Source organism: Halichoerus grypus, chromosome 7 (genome assembly GCF_964656455.1).
Source record: "Halichoerus grypus chromosome 7, mHalGry1.hap1.1, whole genome shotgun sequence".
NCBI classification, from domain to species: Eukaryota; Metazoa; Chordata; class Mammalia; order Carnivora; family Phocidae; genus Halichoerus; species Halichoerus grypus.
Window position 1 is genome coordinate 151,557,660 of NC_135718.1, and position 20,192 is coordinate 151,577,851.

The 20,192-nt window shown below is 61.6% G+C and overlaps 1 protein-coding gene across 3 annotated transcripts; it reads left to right on the forward strand.

Moving 5' to 3' along the window:
* The first annotated feature begins 688 nt into the window (after positions 1-688).
* On the forward strand, positions 689-18,782 carry IGSF9 (immunoglobulin superfamily member 9). 3 transcript variants are annotated; one of them, XM_036091468.2, is made up of 21 exons: positions 689-1,134; positions 3,117-3,366; positions 3,577-3,765; positions 7,808-7,960; positions 8,640-8,794; positions 9,052-9,169; positions 11,743-11,884; positions 11,982-12,127; positions 12,228-12,370; positions 13,386-13,526; positions 14,033-14,149; positions 14,328-14,478; positions 14,684-14,807; positions 15,033-15,208; positions 15,509-15,759; positions 15,930-16,014; positions 16,114-16,290; positions 16,514-16,556; positions 16,878-17,735; positions 17,988-18,115; positions 18,318-18,782. In XM_036091468.2, the coding sequence occupies exons 2-21, from the start codon at positions 3,309-3,311 to the stop codon at positions 18,497-18,499; spliced, it is 3,537 nt and encodes a 1,178-aa protein (XP_035947361.2). In that variant the 5' UTR covers positions 689-1,134; positions 3,117-3,308; the 3' UTR covers positions 18,500-18,782. The 3 variants fall into 3 exon arrangements, with proteins under 3 accessions (XP_035947361.2, XP_035947367.2, XP_035947364.2); XM_036091471.2 differs by lacking the exon at positions 689-1,134 and adding an exon at positions 1,573-1,695; XM_036091474.2 differs by lacking the exon at positions 16,114-16,290.
* Positions 18,783-20,192: the final 1,410 nt, after the last annotated feature.

Sequence of the window (20,192 nt, forward strand, 5' to 3'; positions counted from 1 at the left end):
CTGCAGGGTCTCTCTTGGAAGAAGTTGAGGCCATGATTCCATGAATCAGATGCCTGGGAGGCTCTTTTGGAGTCACAGGAGTTCAGACTGGGGTGAGGGCAGTGAACGGGGAAGACCTGGACAGATATGGCTGCTTAAGCCTGCTGAGGAAGGCATGATGACCCTATATCCCTAAGGGGGCCCCCAGCTCACCAAGGAGAAAGCTCTGAGGGGCAGAAGTGCCAGATATCTTCTGGCCTTAAGTCTCAAAGGAAGTGGGTTTCATGAAGTCCAGGTCGGTGTGCGTTCAGCTCTGCGCAGTCCGAGATGGAAAGGCTGGGGCAAATCCCCATTTTCTCATTAGTAAGGCAGAGCCGTGCCTACTTCCCAGGGTCTCCGCCCAGGGGACCTAAGCGCTACAAAGCCTGCAGTCCAGGGTATGGCACCCTGCAGCGTTCAGGAGGCGATCTTTCCATGCCCCGCGTCGGGATGCCTCTCGTCCTGCCCCCCCGGGCCTGTTTCGCTGGGTCGCTGGCGCTGGGAGCTGCAGCGGGGGCGACTTGGCAGCCTCGGCCCGGGCGCACGGTCCCCTCGGCACCCTGTGGGAGGCGCCGGGGCAGGACCTGGGAGCTCGCCAGCGCAGACAGGTATTTCCAGTCGGGCTACCCCAGAAGCGGGTGGGTGGCGGCGGGGGTGGGGCGGGGGAGGCGAGCCCGGGGCCCTCGAGCTGCGCGGATCCCCTGGGGGTCCTGTTGCCGGCCGGGCGCTCCGGCCCCGGCTCGGCGGTGGGCCCCGCGGCTCTCCCCGGCCGAGCGCGGACGGCGGGGCTCGCGGGCGGCTGGCCCGGGACGGGGGCGGGCCGGCTCCGGCCACCGGGGGCCCGGGTCCCGCGCGGCCGCGGCCCCGGCTGGCGCCTGGCGCACGGAGCTCCGCCAGGGGGCGACCCGAGCCCGCGGCCACGCGTCCCGCCCTCCCGAAACTACAACTCCCAGGCCGCTCGGGGGTCGCGGCCGCCCCGCCCCACTGGTCGGCCCCCTCGGCGGCGGGCGGGGCGCGGCGGTCTCCAGGGCGACGCGGGCGCTAGGGCGCCGGGCGGGAGGCGGGCCCGCCCCCTATTGTGTGGCTGCGGGAGCCGGGCCGCGCGGCGCCGGGCAGGTGAGGGCGGGGGCGCTCCGGGGGCAGGGACGGCGGCCGGCGGGGCTCGGGAGTCCCGGGGGCGCGGAGCAAGCGGGGGCTGGGGCACCGTGGGATTCTTTGGGGAGCAGAACTAGAGTTCTGGGGAGTGAAGTGGGATTTTTGATGGGCGGGTGGTGGGGGGTTCCCCGAGACCCGGAGGCGTCTGGAGGTAACGCGTGCGCGTGCATGCGTGTGTGTGTGTGTGTGTGTGTGTGTGTGTCCGCGCGGGCGCGCGTCTGTGCAGGGGGTGGGTCCTGGGGGGTTCCGGAACGGAGAGTTCAGGGGTCCGGAGCAGGGAATTGGGGTGGGGTATCAGAGGAGTACTGTGGGCTGAGGCTGGAGAATTTTGGGAGGGAGGTTCCGGGGAAGAGGATGGGAGAAGTGGGAGGATGGGGATTCTGGAGGAGACAGGAAGGGAGTTCCTTGAAGCGCGGAGGACCTGGTGCAGTTGGAGATCAGGGGTGGAAGCTGGGAATTTGGGGGGGACTGTGAGAAGTAGGGGTAGCTGGAATCGGAGCACTTGCTGGGGAGACCCGACAGGTGAGGACATGGTGGGGGGTGTGGGCAGAGGAGTAGGAAGATGTAGGAAAAGCAGAGGAATTCGGGGAAACCCGGGAGGGAGCTGGGGTTCCTATCCACTTGGAAAATGATGTCAGGGAAGAATGGGAGAGCTGGCTGGGGGCAGAGGGAAGCAAGGGGGAATGTTTGCTGGTGAGTTGTCAGTTCCATACCCGGGGCCCCCAAGTGGAAGCCGGGGTCAGGCTGAGGGACTTGGAGGATGGTTTACGGCCAGTCCAGAACTGGGAGATCTGGAGTGGGGTGGAGACCACAGAGCAAAGTCCAGTTGGGTTTGCGGGGCCCACCCAAGGCCGCCGCACCCCTGCCCCCAGCCCACTGTGATTACCCTAGATGCTCTGGGGCTGGAGCAGCCAGGGTTCCTACCATCCGTGCCCCAGGGCTTACTCTGTACACCCTAGGGACTCGCAGGCTTTTTGGCTTCTGAGTCTTGCCTCTAGGGTTGGGGAAGGGAAAGCCTGGCAAACCTTGGGCCCCCAGGTCACTGGAGGACAGTGAATGGGAAGCCCTGGGGTGAGGCACCTGGGTCATGGTGGAGGGCTGCCTGGCAGCATCATGAAGGAAAAGTAGTACCAGCCGCCTGCCCATGGACCTGCCCAGACCTGGAGGATGCTGGGGGGGGGGTGCTTTCCAGCGGGTTGGGGAGGCCGCCCCTCTTCTCCCAGTGCCTGACTCACTTACTGCCCAAGCAGTATTGACAGCCTGAGTGGAGAAAGAGATGCAAGGTTTCCAGCTTCCAGGGTTCACAGTGGCTGGGGAAATGGGCAAGGAATTGTGCGTGTGGGTTCCCTGGGGGCCGCTTTGTGGGGTTCTGATCCAGGCTTTGCCCTTCACTGGCTCAGTGCCCCTGAGCGAGCCTGTCTGGGATCCTGGGGGTCCTTATTTGTCACTGTGGGGTGGAGGCGCTGTACCCGTTCTACCTTGCAATCTTGTTATTAGCAGCAGGACTAAGGAAGGAGCACAGAGAGGAGGCTGAGCCACGGGGCCTCTTCATCTCCCATTTTCCTGACACATCTTTTTCCAAGTGGATAGGAACCCCAGTTCCATCCCAGCTCAGCTTTCTGAGCACTTAAGTAACCCCGAGTTTCCCTGGAGTTCCTCTGCCTTTCTTAAGATCTTCCTCCTCCTCTGCCCCACCCTCCCCATGTCCTCACCTGTCAGGTCTCCCCACCCAGTGCTCCCGGGCTCTTCCAGCGCTCCCACCCCGGCCCTGGGGGGCCCTTATTCCCTAGGCTGGCAGGATCTCTAGTCTCTGTGCACCTCCCCTACTTATCTGCTCTCCTCTCTCTTCCTTTGCTCTTCTCCTGGCCTTTCTGTAACTGTGGGGTTTCTTCTGGTCCCAAGTATTGGCCAACTCTGTACGTTGCCTTGCATTTTGCATTTAGATCTGGTGGTGCTCCGGGGAGCGGCTTCATCAGGTGTTATGTGAACCAAGTCCTAATCGTCCAGAAGAGTGAGAGCTGAAACCTGCCACCGATCAGAAGGCTTTGTGGGGCTTGCTGGGCTGTGGACACCCCCGGGCCCCTCCATCTGGGCCCCCGTGGATAGGAGGGGCCGGGCGAGCAGGCAGCTGGGCTATGGTTTGGTGCCTCAGTGTGGTCATCCTCAGCCTGATCATCAGCCAGGGGGCTGACGGTGAGCCGGACTCCCTGGGCTCAGGAGCTCCCCGCTGGCCTTGGAATGGGGGACGTTCCCCAGGAGGGGTAGAGGGGGAATAGGGCTGGTTCTGGAGAAGTGGAGGATTCTCTCAGTCGCTTCACAAAGTCCTGGGGAGCCCTCAGAGCCAGCGAGGAGCGTCCTCTCCCAGCCCTGACTGGGGTCCCTGCTGTCGGCCCCACCCTGCAGGTCGAGGGAAGCCTGAGGCGGTGTCAGTGGTGGGCCAGGCTGGCGAGAGTGCGGTGCTGGGCTGTGACCTGCTGCCCCCGGCTGGCCGGCCCCCCCTGCATGTCATCGAGTGGCTGCGCTTTGGATTCCTGCTTCCGATCTTCATCCAGTTCGGCCTCTACTCTCCCCGCATCGACCCTGATTACGTGGGTAAGACTTGTCCTCAGGTGGGAGGTTGGGAGGTGCTACCAACGCACCAAAGAAGGTGGGCTGGGGGTGGAGGGCAAGACCTCTTCTTTACTGCTCTGCTTCCCCCTCCCCACTGTCTCAAATGCCAGTTGGGAGGTTCTAGGGCTCTCGGGAGTGGGCTGATGGGCAGCAGGGTGGGTGGGTCTGTGACCCATCTGCTTCTCCAGTGGGGGCTCAGTCTGGTCTGAGTACAGAAGAGCATGTGCGTGGGGAGGCGGGGGTTGGTGAGGGCCAGTTTCCCTAAAGATCAGGGAATGGATGAGGCCAGGCTGGGTTCCTGCTTCAGGTGGCTCCTGTCCGGATTTAAACTAGTGTATAGGCCTCCCAGGGGCCGCCTTCTGCGCCTTCTGCGCCCCCGCTGGCTGGCTCCCTCAGAGGGCTTGGTTTCCTCCTAATCCCAGATGGATCCTTAATCTGAGCGGGTTTTCTGCAGGCCTCAGAGGGCAGTGTGTGGGAGGGCCCAAGGTGGGGGCTGGGGCTCCTGCGCAAGACAGTCTTTGTGCCTTCTTCTTCTGAGGGAAACCCGGGAAGGGCCACCTGGGCAACGTTGGTGGGGGAGGAGACCCCCACCTTTTCCCTCGAGTTTGAATCCTGAGAGCAGCCCTAGGATTGGCTGAGCTCTTCCTGAGAGGCAGGCTGAGCTCAGGCAGGTGCCGCCAGAGGAAGAGTTTATTTTCAAACTGGGGGCAGTTGTTGGCAAACAGCCTGGTGGGAGCGTATGTGTCTACACAGGCCCTGTGAGAGCTGATGAAAGCAGGCCCCAATTAGGACAGTGGGGGAAAAACAGCTGTGCCCACCAGCCCTCCCTCCCTGCCTCTGCAGGCTGGCCCGGAGGAGTTTGGGTCCTGGGGCGGAGGCTGGGCCACTACAGAATGTTCCCTGCGTGAGGACGGAGCAGGTGCAGGTGGGGCGGTGGAGGGAGAGGGCTTTTCCTGGGGGATGTGAAACTGTCTCTCCAGCCTCTGTCCTGGCTTGGGATTCCTCCGGCCGACAAGCCACTGGGTGGCTGGGAACTTTGTGACCGGAGGGTTTCCTTTCTCTCTCTTGCTCCTTGGAGCTGCAAGGGCTGTGAGCAGTCACCCCTGGGGCTCTTCCTACCCTGCCCTTTGTGTCCACCCCTGCCCCCAGTCTGGAGCTCCTGGTCTGGCCAGCGCTAGTCTGGGGAGTCAGGGCCCTGGGGGGAGGCCCCCCCCCCCCCCCCGCCCGCGCCCATTAACTCTCTTACTGCCTCCCAGTGTGGAAGGGGCCTCTCAGCCTTTGTGTAGGGGACGGGAACTGCGGTTGCTAGGCAACAGGAGGTGGAGGTTGCTAAGGACAATGCTGTCCTGTCATAAGCCCTCTGGGCAAGGGAAGGAGAGATGGTCCCGGACCCGTGTGTGAGGCCTGTGGCCTAGAATGTGGGAGGGACCGCGCCTGTGACCAAAGCTCCCCATCTTTGAGGACTCCACAATCCATCTGGTGGAGGAGCCGGGATTTACAGACTAGCACAGAGTAGGAAAGAGCAGTATGGACAGGCTGAGAGGGCATCCGGGAGGAAGGCAGCAACTGTCTATCAGGCCCCCGGCACAGAGCCCACACGGGGTGCCTCCGTGGCCCCAGAGCCCAGAGGGATGGCGGCCTTGGCTTACTTACGCCAGCTCCCCGGGTGGGACCTGCTCTTCTAATCCAGGCGCCGGCTTTGGTCTTTGGTCTTTGGTCTTTGACTTTCGTGCTGTCTTTCTCGGGAGTTTGAAGGTAGCCCGCGCGGCAGAAAGTCACGGGTTTTCTCTCTGCCCTGAGTTGTGTGGTTCAAAGCACACAACTTTCTGTTCTGTTCAGAACCCCTGCTCTCTCCAGTCATCTCCCCTTGCTACCCTCCCCGTGGTCCCTGGAAGCCCTCAGTATTCCTCTCGCTCGGCGGTCCTTGGAATATCTGGACACGGCAAGCACCATTTCCTGAACTGTGTGTATGTGAACTGTACATGTACATGAGTGTGGGTTCTCTGCCTTCTGAGAGCTTGAGAGCAGAGTCTGGGTCTCCTGCTCTCTTTACACACCCCTGCATGCGGGAGGTCTGGAGCCCACCAGGCTCTGGCCCTGCGGGTCCTTTCCTCTAAGTGAAATCTTGGGAGGATTAAATATGGTGCTGGTACTTAATGCCCGTGGTCCAGGTTCAGTGCTCAGTCTCCCTTCTCTCTCCTTCCTTCCCTCTAGAACTTGAGGGTCGCCATCGTGAAAAGTTGCTATCTTATGGCACTTTGGAGAGGTCATATGCTGGGCTCTGCAGGGCTCTGTGGCCAGGCCGATTAGGGTGACGGAGGAATCCCGAAGCGGGGCAGAGGGGTGTGATTATGTTAAATATTTACCTGCAAAGTCTAGGCTTATCTCCTGGGTGGGGATTTCAACAGCTAGCCCTTGAGGTACCTAGTCCACACCCATTCTGGAGAATCCACACCCCTGGACCTCATCCTTGGAAGAAGCAAGTCCCTTGCCTAAGGTCACCAGGCCAGCCTGAATGGGATCATTCTCCTCCTCCTCCCTGACAGCACTAGGAGCACTGCAGGCTTCGATTATATTTTGGAAAGATCACCCTAGAGGTAGAAGAGAAGCAGACACACAGTGTCAGAATTTCTAGTATTAGGAAGGGCTGATTAGGGCCTCTGTCTGGACGGTTGGTGTGGGCACGTGGAAGGGACTTGGCTTAGGGCTGCGGTGGTTTTGTGTAACCCCAAAGATTTAGAAAATCTCATCCGTCCGCATCAAAGGTCAAGGTGTGGTGGACTGATGCTTGTAACAGAAGTAACAGAAGGTAGGCTCAAGGCAGGGAGACGACCTAGCGGGCTGTGGAGTAACTCAGGGGAGAGGTGCTATGGGACCACACTAAGGTGAGGATGCTGGAGAAGAAACAGATATTGAGAGGGCAGAATTTTGAAGATTTACTGAACACGTAGGTGTGGGAGATAACGGATAGGAGTCTAGGCGGTCCCAGGTTTCTGGTAGGGCAGCTTGGTGCCTCATGGAGCTGGCCACTGCTGGGGGCAAAGGAGAGGATGTGTTACCAGGCAAGGGGCAGGGTCAAGCTCGAGTCCAGCTTCTGATTTCAAGTGTTGTGCTCATGTGTTTGTTCAACAATATGCGAGCACCTGCTGAGGCCCCGTGTTCCCTGAGCTCCAGCCCGTCCAGATTTGCCTTCCCTCTCTTACAGATGAAACTGAAGCTGTCTAACTTGTCCAAGGGAGTCTCTCTGGCTCCCGAGTGCGGGCCTCTGTCACTAGGCCGCCCTGCCAGGGACACCCGAAGTGGTGTGGGGAGTGTGCTGAGGGATTTGTGGGGGCGGCCTCCGTCTGAGCCTGGTGGTGTGCCGGATGCTGACCGAGGGTGGACATGTGTGTCTGCCTGTGCTGGGCTGTGTGTCCTTGTGAAGCTCCACGTGGCCAGCCAGCCGGGGCCTGGGTGCCCTGGGGCGTGAGGGGATGGGGTGAGGAGGCTGCTGACCTTGCTGCCTGGCTGGGCTGGACTCTGGCCACCCTAAGGCGCTTAGGCCGTTGATAATAGCCCCGACGGATTAGGGGCTTTAGGAGGCGAGGTCTGGGTCCCTGCTCAGGGCCCCAAACACTGCTGAGGTTTCCGGGGACCGTCCTCTGGCAGGAGGAGTACTCTGGGAGCCAGACCTTGCCCCTATAAAGAGTCGTGGGGTGGGGCAGGTCCTGTAAGAATCACGGGGAGACTAAGTGTGGCTCTTAAAGCCCCCTACCCCAAGAGCCCTTGAAGCCCCCTGCGGTTCAGTGGAGTGTCTTGTCCACCTGCTGCCACTCTGGGTTTTTCTTTGCCTAAACTGGGTCCCAGCTGCTGAAAGGCAGAGGTGACCCGGGGCTGAATGGAGGGATCTGCCCTCAGTGACCCCAACCCCACTGTGTCTCTCCGGGCCAGGCCCCACTTGATCAGGGTAACTGGAGGAGACTGGGCCTGTTCTTGAGCTCTGAGAATAACCAGTGTGACCAGAGCCTTGGGGCTCCTCTCCCAGGGCGAATCCGGCTGCAGAAGGGGGCATCTCTCCAGATCGAGGGGCTCCGAGCGGAAGACCAGGGCTGGTACGAGTGCCGAGTGCTCTTTCTGGACCAGCACAGCCCGGAGGACGACTCGGCTAACGGCTCCTGGGTGCACCTCACAGTGAACTGTATGAAGCTGGGAGCAGGTGGTGGAGAAGGGAGGAGAGCAGCAGGATGGGGACCTGTGCCTGGGGGTGGGGTGTGGTTCCCATGCCCCACTCTTGCTGACACCCCTTGTTTGCTGGCTTGCTATCTGCATCTTACCCCTCCCACCCCCACGCCGGCCCTTCCAGTTCTTCAGTCTAAGTCCCAGCTGCCTGCTAGGCTCTGTTCCCGTCTCCCCTGTTCCTGCCTCTCTGGCCAGGAGAGGGGAACGGGACGGGGGCTGTTGGGGACGGGGGCTGTTGGGCCTGGAGTGAGGTAGCTCACTTATATACACAGCATGTTGTTTTTTCAAAACACCTTTTAACCCAGTACCTCATGAATTCTCTCTCAGCCCTAAGAAGGAAGGGATGTCCTAATCATTCCCATTTCATTGTGGAGACTGGATCATGCCATGGATAGGGGCAAAGCAGAGTCTCCCAGAGCAGTGCCAGAGGCCACTAGCTCCCCCCACCCAGCCCCGGCCCGTGTGCAGCTCCCGTTGCCAGCTCTACAGGCCTGTGCAGAGATGGGCTGGCGCATTCCTCGCTTGGCCCCGAGTGCAGCAGGGTGGCCCTGGGCTGACGGGCTGACCTGCCGCCTTGGCCCTCGGACCCTGCTCTTTGGACTGATATCTGGCACCCCCTGATGCCTCTCTCTCTGCAGCACCCCCTCAATTCCTGGAGACGCCTCCCCAGGTGCTGGAAGTTCGGGAACTGGAGGCTGTGACCCTGCGTTGTGTGGCCCGCGGCAGCCCACAGCCCCGTGTGACTTGGAAGCTCCGAGGACAGGACCTTGGCCAAGGCCAGGGTCAGGTGCAAGTGAGTCCTGGGCTAGGCAGGGGAGTAGTTAGAGTGTGAGGGGCAGGTGGAGGCCTGGGGGCGGGGGTGGGGGTGGTGGCTAGAGGACAGGGGCAAAGGCCATGCTGGGAGACTGGCTTTGCACTGGCTTCCTGGGCCTGGCGTGCTGCCTCCCTCTGCCGGTCAGCCTCGGGAGTGCAGGGTCTGAGGCCGCCCGAGGGAAGGGGCGGGAGGGGAGGGGAGGCACGTGGGACCTTCCTCATCCCCTCCTACCCTAGGTGCAGAATGGGACGCTGTGGATCCGACGGGTGGAGCGAGGCAGCTCCGGAGTCTACACCTGCCAAGCTTCCAGCACTGAGGGCAGCGCCTCCCACGCCACCCAGCTGCTGGTGCTAGGTGCTGTCCGGTGGGGAGGGCTGGGAACCGGGCCTGTGACCTGTGTGACCTGTGGCCAGGGGGGTGCACACAGCAGGAGTGGGGACGGGTGTGTGGAGAGAGAGGGAGCTCCCAATGCAGGCTGGTGCTCCAAAACCAGCATCTTAATTTTAAAAGGATCAGTGAATGGACAAGTAGATATTTAGTGCCCAGCAGTGTGGTGTGTGACCCCCCCCGACCCCCAGTTTCCTCGTCTATATATAAGGAGGTTCAGATCTGCATTTTAGGACTGTTACAAGAATTTAACCGAGCACAGTGATCAGCACTTAGTAATTCCTGTCCAAGTCCTTCTGAGGAAAGCTGAGCCCCAGGGCCTGGACTCTGCTGCGGGGAAGTCAGAGGACCGAGCCAAGTGTCGCTCTCCTTGGTACTGGGGGTGGGCGAAGTCGGCTGGCGGCCCCAAGGCCCCAAGGAGCCTTGCCTACCCTGCTGACCTTGGGTAGCGCTCCTCACTTCTCGGCCTCTGAGCCTTTATTTCTTCATCTGTGAAGGGGAGACAGTAATTCCTCCCACAGAAGGCGCCGGTGAGGATTGAAAGAGATGGTGCGGCAACGTGCTTACGCCAGCTCGAATCGTTACCTCTTAGGACTGATGCTGGTGCAGCGGGGCCCGGGAGGGGGCGAGGGCAGTGGAGCAGCAGATGGGAGAGACTGTGTGGCCTGGCCAGACTCTGCGGGAAGAGCATTCTGGACGGGGTTCGGAGAGCAGAGGCAGGGCAGTGGAAATGAGGCTGGCACGGGACAGAGCCCGTTGCGCATACTGACCTGAAAGAGTCTCTAATGGTTGGCCAGGCCGGGAGCAGTTGTGAGTTCTTGAGCAGGAGCGTTCTGTGGCCAAAGGGGGCATTTCTGCATGAATGGCCACTGGAGTGGCAGAGATACGGGAGCCGGGGTCAGGGCTTGCTGCAGTATCTTGGGGTAAGGTATTGGGTATCCGCAGTAGGGTAGGACGCACAGAGGTGACTTCAGATGTGACAGATGAGGATGTAAAGGGTAAGTGAGCAGAGAATAAAACCGATTCCCCCCCCCCCCACACACACGCACATGCACACACACTGCATGCATGGTGCACGAACACACAGCTTCTAGGCAGGGGAATCTGTCCTCCCCCCCCCCCCCCCACGCACATGTTCACACACTCCATGCATGGTGCACGAACACACAGCTTCTAGGCAGGGGAATCTGTCCTCCCCCCCCCCCCACGCACATGTTCACACACTCCATGCATGGTGCACGAACACACAGCTTCTAGGCAGGGGAATCTGTCCTCCCCCCACCCCCCCCACGCACACACACTGCATGCATGGTGCACGAACACACAGCTTCTAGGCGGGGGAGTCTGTGCTCTCCCCCAACACACACACACGTACATGCACACACACTGCATGCATGGTGCACGAACACACAGCTTCTAGGCAGGGGAATCTGTCCTCCCCCCACCCCCCACGCACACACACTCCATGCATGGTGCACGAACACACAGCTTCTAGGCAGGGGAATCTGTCCTCCCCCCCCCCCCCCACGCACATGTTCACACACTCCATGCATGGTGCACGAACACACAGCTTCTAGGCAGGGGAATCTGTCCTCCCCCCCCCCCCCCCCCACGCACATGTTCACACACTCCATGCATGGTGCACGAACACACAGCTTCTAGGCAGGGGAATCTGTCCTCCCCCCCCCCCCCCACGCACATGTTCACACACTCCATGCATGGTGCACGAACACACAGCTTCTAGGCGGGGGAGTCTGTGCTCTCCCCCAACACACACACACGTACATGCACACACACTGCATGCATGGTGCACGAACACACAGCTTCTAGGCAGGGGAATCTGTCCTCCCCCCCCCCCCCCACGCACACACACTCCATGCATGGTGCACGAACACACAGCTTCTAGGCAGGGGAATCTGTCCTCCCCCCCCCCACACACGCACATGTTCACACACTCCATGCATGGTGCACGAACACACAGCTTCTAGGCAGGGGAATCTGTCCTCCCCCCCACACACACGCACATGTTCACACACTCCATGCATGGTGCACGAACACACAGCTTCTAGGCAGGGGAATCTGTCCTCCCCCCCCCCCCCCACGCACACACACTCCATGCATGGTGCACGAACACACAGCTTCTAGGCAGGGGAATCTGTCCTCCCCCCACCCCCCCCACGCACACACACTGCATGCATGGTGCACGAACACACAGCTTCTAGGCGGGGGAGTCTGTGCTCTCCCCCAACACACACACACGTACATGCACACACACTGCATGCATGGTGCACGAACACACAGCTTCTAGGCAGGGGAACCTGGGTGAATGGTGGTGTTCCTGGAGGGAAGGGGAGCTGGTCTGGGGGAGAGAAGGAACTTTTCTCACCTACAGGGTTAGGGCCCGTTGCATCTCCCCGGGGCCCTGTAACAGCCCCTTCTGTATTCCAAGGGCAGATCCGGGAAGAACTGCAGAAGTGACCTCAGGGTTCTGGGAGGGCTGTGGGCTGAGGCCCCTCTCTCCTCTTGTGCTCCCCCCACAGGTCCCCCAGTCATCGTGGTGCCCCCCAAGAACAGCACGGTCAATGCCTCCCAGGATGTTTCCCTGGCCTGCCGGGCTGAGGCGTACCCCACCAACCTCACCTATAGCTGGTTCCAGGACAGCATCAATGTATTCCACATTAGGTGGGGCTCTGGGCTGGGTGGGGGACTGGTAGGCAGCCTTTGAGGAGCCCCTCAGCGGAGCAAGCCTGGAGCCCGGCCCACATGTGCCATTTTGCAGCCGCCTGCAGCCCCGAGTGCGGATCCTGGTGGACGGCAGCCTGCGGCTTCAGGCCACCCAGCCCGATGACACGGGCCGCTATACCTGTGTGCCCAGCAACGGCCTCCTGCGCCCACCCTCGGCCTCCGCCTACCTCACGGTGCTCTGTAAGCCTGACCCAGCTCCCTCCCCAGCCTGCTCCCCCTCCCCTGGGCCAGGCTGAGCTCCTGCCCTCCAATCTGCCACTGCTTCCCCCGCCCCCCCCAGACCCAGCCCAGGTGACAGCAATGCCTCCTGAGACACCCCTGCCCATAGGCATGCGGGGGGTGATCCGGTGCCCGGTCCGTGCCAACCCCCCACTGCTCTTTGTCAGCTGGACCAAGGACGGGCAGGCCCTACAGCTGGATAAGGTAGGGGCCTCGGGCCGGGGGAAGGAAGGGCATAGATTGGTGTTCTGGTCAGGACAGCTGGGCTGGGGTTAGCTCCGTGGAATTCAGGTCGGCCACTAGGGACACGCTTCTTCCCTGGGGCTGTGTGGGCTGTTCGGAGAGCAGGAGCACCACATCCGTCCTTAAGGAGGGCACAGCCTGGAGGAGTAGGACAGCGCACACGCTCTGTCGAGTTGGGGGGGGGTCACAGTGCCTGTGGGGACATGAGGCTACCGAGAAAGCTCGCGGGGCAGGTTGGGGCCAAAAGGGAGCACTGTGGATGCCAAGTGACTATTCCCTCGTTCCCAGGCAATCTTTGTTTGTCTTCAAAGAGTACACGTTCTGCGTGGGCTACCACCGCGTCCTTGAATCCCAGTGCCCCCCAGGGCTTCCGCAATAGGACTCAGTACATTTTTGTTGAACATTAGAAAAAAAAAGTCTGCAGGCAGTTGGAGTCCGTGAAGTTGTCTGAGCAGAGGTGTGATAGTTTTGGAGCTTGGAGCAGGAGTTGAGTCTCTCAGTGAGTGGAGGACAGAGTGGACGCAGGGAGAGGGGTTCAGAGGCTGTTGAGAAGGTCCAGGGGAGAGGTGAGGAGGTCATGGGGGTGGACGGGCTTGACGCCTAGACAAACGCCTTCCCAGAGGACAGAGCTGGTGAGCATTTGGATGGGGGAGTGGGGAGTTAGGAGTCTGTGGTTAGTAGGGACAGTGAGGCCCTTAACACAGCAACAGGGAAAGGAAGGGCTTTGGGGTGGAAGATGCTGACTTTCATCATGGAGTGCTGGAAAGACAGGCGGGGGACACCCCAGCAGGCAAGGAGCCCCCTACCAGGGCTCAGCTCCAGGGGGCGCCCCCAGAAAGAGAAGTGAAGGACTGGAGTTCAGAGAGGGGTCAGGCCTGGAGGAGGAGTCCTCTGCAGGGAGGCGCCTTTCTCCTCCCTCTCCCGCCCCCGCCCAGCTGCTTTGACTAGTGGCCATCTCCTCTCCTCTTCCCTCCAGCTCCCTGGCTGGTCCCAGGGCCCGGAGGGCTCACTGATCATTGCCTTGGGGAATGAGGATGCTCTGGGAGAATACTCCTGCACGCCCTACAACAGTCTCGGCACCGCAGGGCCCTCCCCGGTGACCCGCGTGCTGCTCAAGGTGAGGCTGTGGCCGGGCCAGCAGCACTGGGCCAGGTGGCTGGGGATGTGCCCTGGCTGACGCCGGCCGACCAGGGGGTGGGACAGTCAGCGTGGGGAGGGGCTTCCGAGTCTGTTTCCCACGGTGGGCACAGCCGTAGCTACCAGACGCCGTCCCAGAGGTTTCTGCAGAGATGGTGCTGGGAGGTGGGATGGGAAGCACACACATCCCCGAAGTAAGATACCCCGCCGGTCCAGCTCACTAACCTTGGCCTCTCTGGAGGGGGAGGGGTGAGTAGCAGAGGGGAGGGTGAAAGTTCTGTGGAGGTTTATACATCCCCAGAGAGGCCTCCCAGCCCCCAAGTCCTTGTGCAGCCCCCCATTTCCCTTCAGCCCTGCCAGGGAGCAGAGACTACAGGTAGGGAGATGGGGCCTGAGATGGGGCATGACCGGAGCCCCCCGAGAGAGGAGTGTGGTCCTTAGATAGCAGGGTGAGAGGCCCCTCCCGATGCCAGATCTGGCTTGCAGGCTCCCCCAGCTTTTCTAGAACGGCCCAAGGAAGAATATTTCCAAGAAGTAGGGCGAGAGCTACTCATCCCCTGCTCAGCCCAAGGAGACCCCCCTCCTGCTATCTCTTGGGCCAAGGTAAGGCTCCGGATCCTGCTCTGCCCGCGTTCACGCCCACTACGCCCCTGCTTCTCCCTGCCCCTGGTCATTCTGTGGGAAGGAGGGGGCGGTCAGGGGCAGGGTGGGGAGGACACTGGAGCTGCCCTTGGTGAGGGGTGGCTGCGTGTGTCCTCAGGGCTGACCAGTGGTTCTGTAGGTGGGCCGGGGGCTGCAGGGCCAGGCCCAGGTAGACAGCAACAGTAGCCTCATCCTGCGGCCACTGACCAAGGAGGCCCATGGGCGCTGGGAGTGCACCGCCAGCAACGTTGTGGCCCGAGTGGCCACCTCCACACATGTCTACGTGCTGGGTTAGTGGCTGGAGGGCCGGCCGGGGGCTAGAGGAAACCGTGTGGGACAGGAGATGGGGGGATTATTTTTGGAGGTCCTCGTGGGCATGGTGGTTGAGGGACGCTGGGATGATAGGTAGAGGTCAGAGGCCCTGGGACTCCCCTCAGCTCTTCACTTTCCCTCAGGGCCCTGACCATCGTCCCTCCCTCAATTCCCCCTCCCCAGGCACCAGCCCCCATGTTGTCACCAACGTGTCCGTGGTGCCTCTGCCCAAGGGTGCTAATGTCTCCTGGGAGCCTGGCTTTGATGGTGGCTATCTGCAGAGATTCAGTGTCTGGTACACCCCGCTGTGAGTGACCTGCCCCCCATTCCATCTGACCCTCTGCCCTTTCCCCCACCCCTCCAGCCCAGCCTTGCCCTAACTCTGCCCTATTTCCAGGGGATCTGAGGTGTTCAGGGCCCAGGTTCTGAGACCCCGGAAGGCTGAGGGGAGGGGACAGGTCAGATCTCTGGACTCCAGACCTTCCTGGCCCTTCTAGTTCATGAGGTGCCCCCATTTCCTCCTGTCCTCCAGGGCCAAGCGTCCTGACAGAACCCACCATGACTGGGTGTCCCTGGCAGTGCCTGTGGGGGCTGCTTACCTCCTCGTGCCAGGGCTGCAGCCCCATACCCAGTACCAGTTCAGCGTCCTAGCTCAGAACAAGCTGGGGAGTGGGCCCTTCAGCGAGATCGTCTTGTCTGCCCCTGAAGGTGAGAGACCTCTGCCCCGAGAGCAGCTGCCAGGGTGGGAAAGGACTGGTAGGGAAAACCCAGATGTGGGACGACCTGGGTGGGAGGGGTCAGAGGTGCTGGGCGGCTTGGGGTCCACAGGAGTTTGTGGAACAAGATTCAGATTCGTCTTTAGGGGCTCTGGGAGAATGGTTGGGTACGGAGGTGGGGGCAGGGGTGGTGGTGAGAGGGGTTGGAGGGCTGGCATGTGGTAGAATGGTCAGGGGACAGGGGAAGGGCACTGGGAGCCCTATCTCCATCATGCCTATCCGTCCTGTTCAGGGCTTCCCACCACACCAGCTGCCCCCAGGCTTCCGCCGACTGAGATGCCACCTCCCCTGTCACCTCCCCGAGGCCTGGTGGCAGTGAGGACACCCCGGGGGGTGCTCCTGCATTGGGATCCCCCGGAACTGGTCCCTGAGACGCTGGATGGCTATGTCCTGGAGGGACGGCAAGACTCCCAGGGCTGGGAGGTGCTAGACCGGGCCGTGGCAGGCACGGAAATGCAGCTGCTGGTGCCAGGACTCATCAAGGTGTGTGGGGGAGGCAGGCACAGGGAGCTTCCTCCTCTCGGCTGTCCAGGCCCCAGCTCCAGCCCCCAAACCTCAGCTTCCCACCCTAACCTCCCAACTGCAGTCTTTCTGAATGGGGCTGGGGTGGGCGGCGCTGGCCCCTGACCCCCTTCCTGGACCCCCGCCCCCAGGACGTTCTGTACGAGTTCCGCCTTGTGGCCCTCGCGGGTAGCTATGTCAGCGATCCCAGCAATACGGCCAACGTCTCCACTTCCGGTGAGAACCGGGCGGGAGGGCAGAGCGCTGGGCACGGGGGGCTCCAAGCCCACTGTCGCGGGCACCGACCCCCTCCCCCCCTCGTGGCCCCTCGCCCAGGCCTGGAGGTCTACCCCTCGCGCACACAGCTGCCGGGCCTCCTGCCCCAGCCGGTCCTGGCCGGCGTGGTGGGCGGGGTCTGCTTCCTGGGCGTGGCTGTCCTCGTGAGCATCCTGGCCGCCTGCCTGACCAACCGGCGCAGGGCAGCCCGCCGCCGCCGCAAGCGCCTCCGCCAAGGTAGGCCCCTGAGGCCGCGCCCCGCCCTCCCTAGGCCCCGCCCACCGGGGGGTGGAAGGCCCCACCCCCAGGCCCCTCTGCGCGCGGCCAGGTGCGTCCTGTCCTCCTGCACGGTCCCCGGGGCGGGAGGGCTTGCCAGCGGGTGATGGCTGAGCCTCAGCGCCCTGGGCCCTGGAGGGCCTGAGTTTTGCCGGTGTCCTCTCTGGTTCTCCTGCCCAAACAGATGCGCCCCTTATCTTCTCTCCGCCCGGGAAGTCAGCTCCACAGTAAGTCTCTCCACCTCCTCGGCCTCCTTCTGCCTGCCCTCTGCGCCCACTATCTCGGCTCCCGTGGTGGTGCCTTGGGGTGGGCTGGGAGGGGCGGAACAGAATGAGAACGAGGTGAGGGTGGGAGTGCAGAGACCCCAGCTTGGGGCCTGTCCACTGTTGCCTCTGCCTCTCCTCCACCTCTCCACCACGTGGGTCCTTGTCTCCGGTACTCTCCCTAGCTGTGCTCTGTTGTGCAGCAAACCTCTCAAGGCCTGATGCTGGTTCCTGGGAGGGGGACTGGCCCCCTGCCACAGAGCCTGATCTCTTGTCCTTCCCCAGCTCTGCTCCGGGCTCGGGCAGCCCCGATAGTGTGGCGAAGCTGAAGCTCCAGGGTTCCCCAGTCCCCAGCCTGCGCCAGAGTCTGCTCTGGGGGGAGCCTGCTGGCCCCCCCAGCCCCACTCCAGATCCTCTGCCTAGTCGGGGGCCCTTACCCCTGGAGCCCATTTGCCGGGGACCAGATGGCCGCTTTGTGATGGGACCCAACGTGGGGAGCCCCCAAGAAAGGTCAGGCTCTGAGCGAGCTGAACCTCGGACCCCCGCCCAGCACCAGGCCAGGTCCTATGACTGCAGCAGCAGCCCCAGTGGGATGCCCCAGCCCCTCTGCATTGCAGACATCAGCCCTGTGGGGCCCCCTCCCGCAGCCCCGCCTAGCCCTCTGCCTGGTCCAGGACCCTTGCTCCAGTACCTGAGCCTGCCCTTCTTCCGGGAGATGAATGTGGATGGGGACTGGCCCCCTTTCGAGGAGCCCGCTCCTGCTCCACCCCCCGATTACATGGATACCCGGCCCTGCCCCACCTCCTCTCTCCTTCACCCCCTGGACTCCGACAAGGTGTCCCCCAGGGCAGCGCTTCCTGGGGCTGTGACGGGGGCCGGGGCCACCCCAGAGCCCCTGTACACAGCACTGGCTGACTGGACGCTGAGGGACCGGCTGCTGCCAAGCCTTCTCCCTGCCGCCCCTCGGGGCAGCCTCACCAGCCAGAGCAGCGGGCGGGGCAGCGCCTCGTTCCTTCGGCCCCCCTCTACGGCCCCCTCTGCAGGAGGCAGCTACCTCAGCCCTGCTCCGGGAGACACCAGCAGCTGGGCCAGTGGCCCTGAGAGGTGGCCCCGGAGGGAGCATGTGGTGACAGTCAGCAAGAGGTGAGGACAGTCCCTGCTCATCCCTGCCCAGGCTCCAGTTCCTGCCCAGACTTCCCCTAATGCCCTGTGCCTTCCGGGCTCCACCCCCACCCTGGGACCAGGAGAACTTATCTCCTGTTAGAAGCTTTTGCTGAGGTCCAGGGATCTTCAGGGGACGCATGGCCCCACCTGAGCTTGGGGACTCTGGGCTGGGGCTTTTTTGGTCACCTTCAGTTCCTCCATCCAATACGGGACATTTGTCCCTTTTAACAGGAGGAACACGTCTGTGGATGAGAACTACGAGTGGGACTCAGAGTTCCCTGGGGACATGGAATTGCTGGAGACTCTGCACCTGGGCTTGGCTGGCCCTCGCCCCCGACCTGAAGCTGAGCCAGAGCTAGGTGTGAGAGCCCTCCAGAGAGGCTGTGTGGCCTTGCTGTTCCACGTCTTGCCCATCTGGTCCCCGTCTGGTCCCAGTCGGGCCCCGTGCCCTAGGCTTGCTCCCACTCCTGTGCCTCATCTGCACTGGCTGGGCCTGGGCGGCTTCGTGGTGCCAACGACCCTCAGACCTCTCCCTGTCCTTGTCCTGCCCTCCCCTTGCAGATGTGAAGACTCTGGAGGAGGGCGGCCTTCCGAGCGTGGCCCATGCCCCGGGCCCTGAAGCCCGCTGCGCTGCCCTCCGGGAGGAGTTCTTGGCTTTCCGGCGCCGCCGAGATGCCACTAGGGCCCGGTTACTGGTCTACAGACAGCCAGTCCCCCATCCTGAACAGGCCACTATGCTGTGAAGGCTGGGTGAAGGCACACAGGCCCTGCACGCGAGGGCCCCACAAGACCCAGCTCTGGCCGGGGACACTGCTTCTGCCCCACTTTGGTGCCCAGGCACAGCCCCTGATGGTGGGCAGGGGTGGGCTAGGTATGAGATGTCTGCTGGGCCCCTAGAGCCTGGGGACTGGAACAGGGATCTTAGGTCTGCCCGTGTGTGTGCGTGTGTGTGTGTGTGTTGATGGTGATGGTGTTTGTGGTGTGGGTGAGGTTTTTTACAGGTGAATAAAGAAAGTCTGAAAAATGTTTGTGTGTCTTCTGCCTTTGAATCTGAGAGGGAGGTAGGAGAATCCCTGAACCCTTAAAAAGGAGGGGACTCTTCCTGAATGAACAGAGGTTCATTCAACATTCTTGTAGAAAGCATTTATTGAGTGCCTACTGAGGTCAGCTACTAAGACCAGCCATTGAGTTAGATGCTGAGAAAACAAAGTTCACTAAGTCAAGCCTTTGCCCTTGGCAAGTTCCTTCTAGTCCGTGAAGCAGACAAAGGGACAGTTACAGTGTGATGTGATAAGTTCTGTGATAAAGCTATGTGTTGCATAGTGGTCGCACAAAGGAAGGCGTCAACAATGAGTGCTTACAGCATGTGCTGGGACAGTGCTACCTATGGGGGGTCCTCATGGAGTGGGAGTAACAGCAATAGCGAGCAGCTGAGCCCCCACTTTCTCGGCGGCGCCGGAAAGCCAAGAACTCCTCCCGGAGGGCAGCGCAGCGGGCTTCAGGGCCCGGAGCATGGGCCACGCTGGGAACATGCTCATGGGACGACTTTAAGCTCCTTACACGCTATTTTCCACCACTCTGAGGTAGGTAGAATGCCGGGCTCCATTTCCTAGACTGGGGAACTAAAGCATAGAGGTTTTAGGAATTTGTTCAGAGGTCACACAGCGGGTACGGAGTAGGGTAGGTCAGAAGTTGGTCAAAAGAGGGAAAGCACCCCAGGCAGAAGGCACAGAGGAGTGAAAACACTTGGTCTCCCAGGGACTCACTTGGCACTGGATTATAAGATTGGGGAAGAGGGGATGGCGAGGTGGAGGGAGGACACTGGTGGTTGATGTCCCTGGAAACCAAGCTAAACGGGTAGCTTCTACCAAACAGGAAGAACCCCACTGTCTGATGAAGGCAGGGACTCCACCCGAGGGGCACAGCTCAGGAGAAACCTGAAGAGGGGTGCTCCTTCAACCCCTAAACTATGCTCCCCTCCACCCTCAGACACAGAACTGCCGACCTCCTTCTCTCCTGAGGCCTCCTCTTCTGATCCCTCCAGGATTAAGAGAGGCCAGGTCAGGGAGGAGGAGACTAAGGGGAGAGAAGTCAGATCTGAACCCTGGGTCCCAAGGCTGATCACACCTCTTGAGCCCTGGGCAAAGAGTGACCTCACTGTGAGTTCCTGCCCAGGCCTGAAGAAGGCGAGAGCAGGAGCACGTGTGGGTACTGCCCTGGCCTGCAGCCCTAGTACTGTCACACCCAGTCACTTGGGGGGCGGGGAGGGTCCTCCTGCGCTTCCGTTTACCTAACCACCCTTTTTAAATCAAGAGGCCTCTTCCCACATAAACACGACCATAGTCTTGAGCTAACCTTCCAGGCAAAACGCTTCCCACCAAGGCGTAAGTTTAAGAGCTCCGGGCTGGAGGCCGCGGTTCTCACGGGTGGAGACCA

Excerpts from the sequence above, each read along its gene's own strand:
- IGSF9 (XM_036091468.2), top strand. The coding sequence starts at position 3,309 with ATGGTTTGGTGCCTCAGTGTGGTCATCCTCAGCCTGATCATCAGCCAG. Across the intron at positions 9,170-11,742 it reads CACCCAGCTGCTGGTGCTAG|GTCCCCCAGTCATCGTGGTG; the intron begins GTGCTGTCCGGT and ends CTCCCCCCACAG. Across the intron at positions 12,371-13,385 it reads AGGCCCTACAGCTGGATAAG|CTCCCTGGCTGGTCCCAGGG; the intron begins GTAGGGGCCTCG and ends TCTTCCCTCCAG.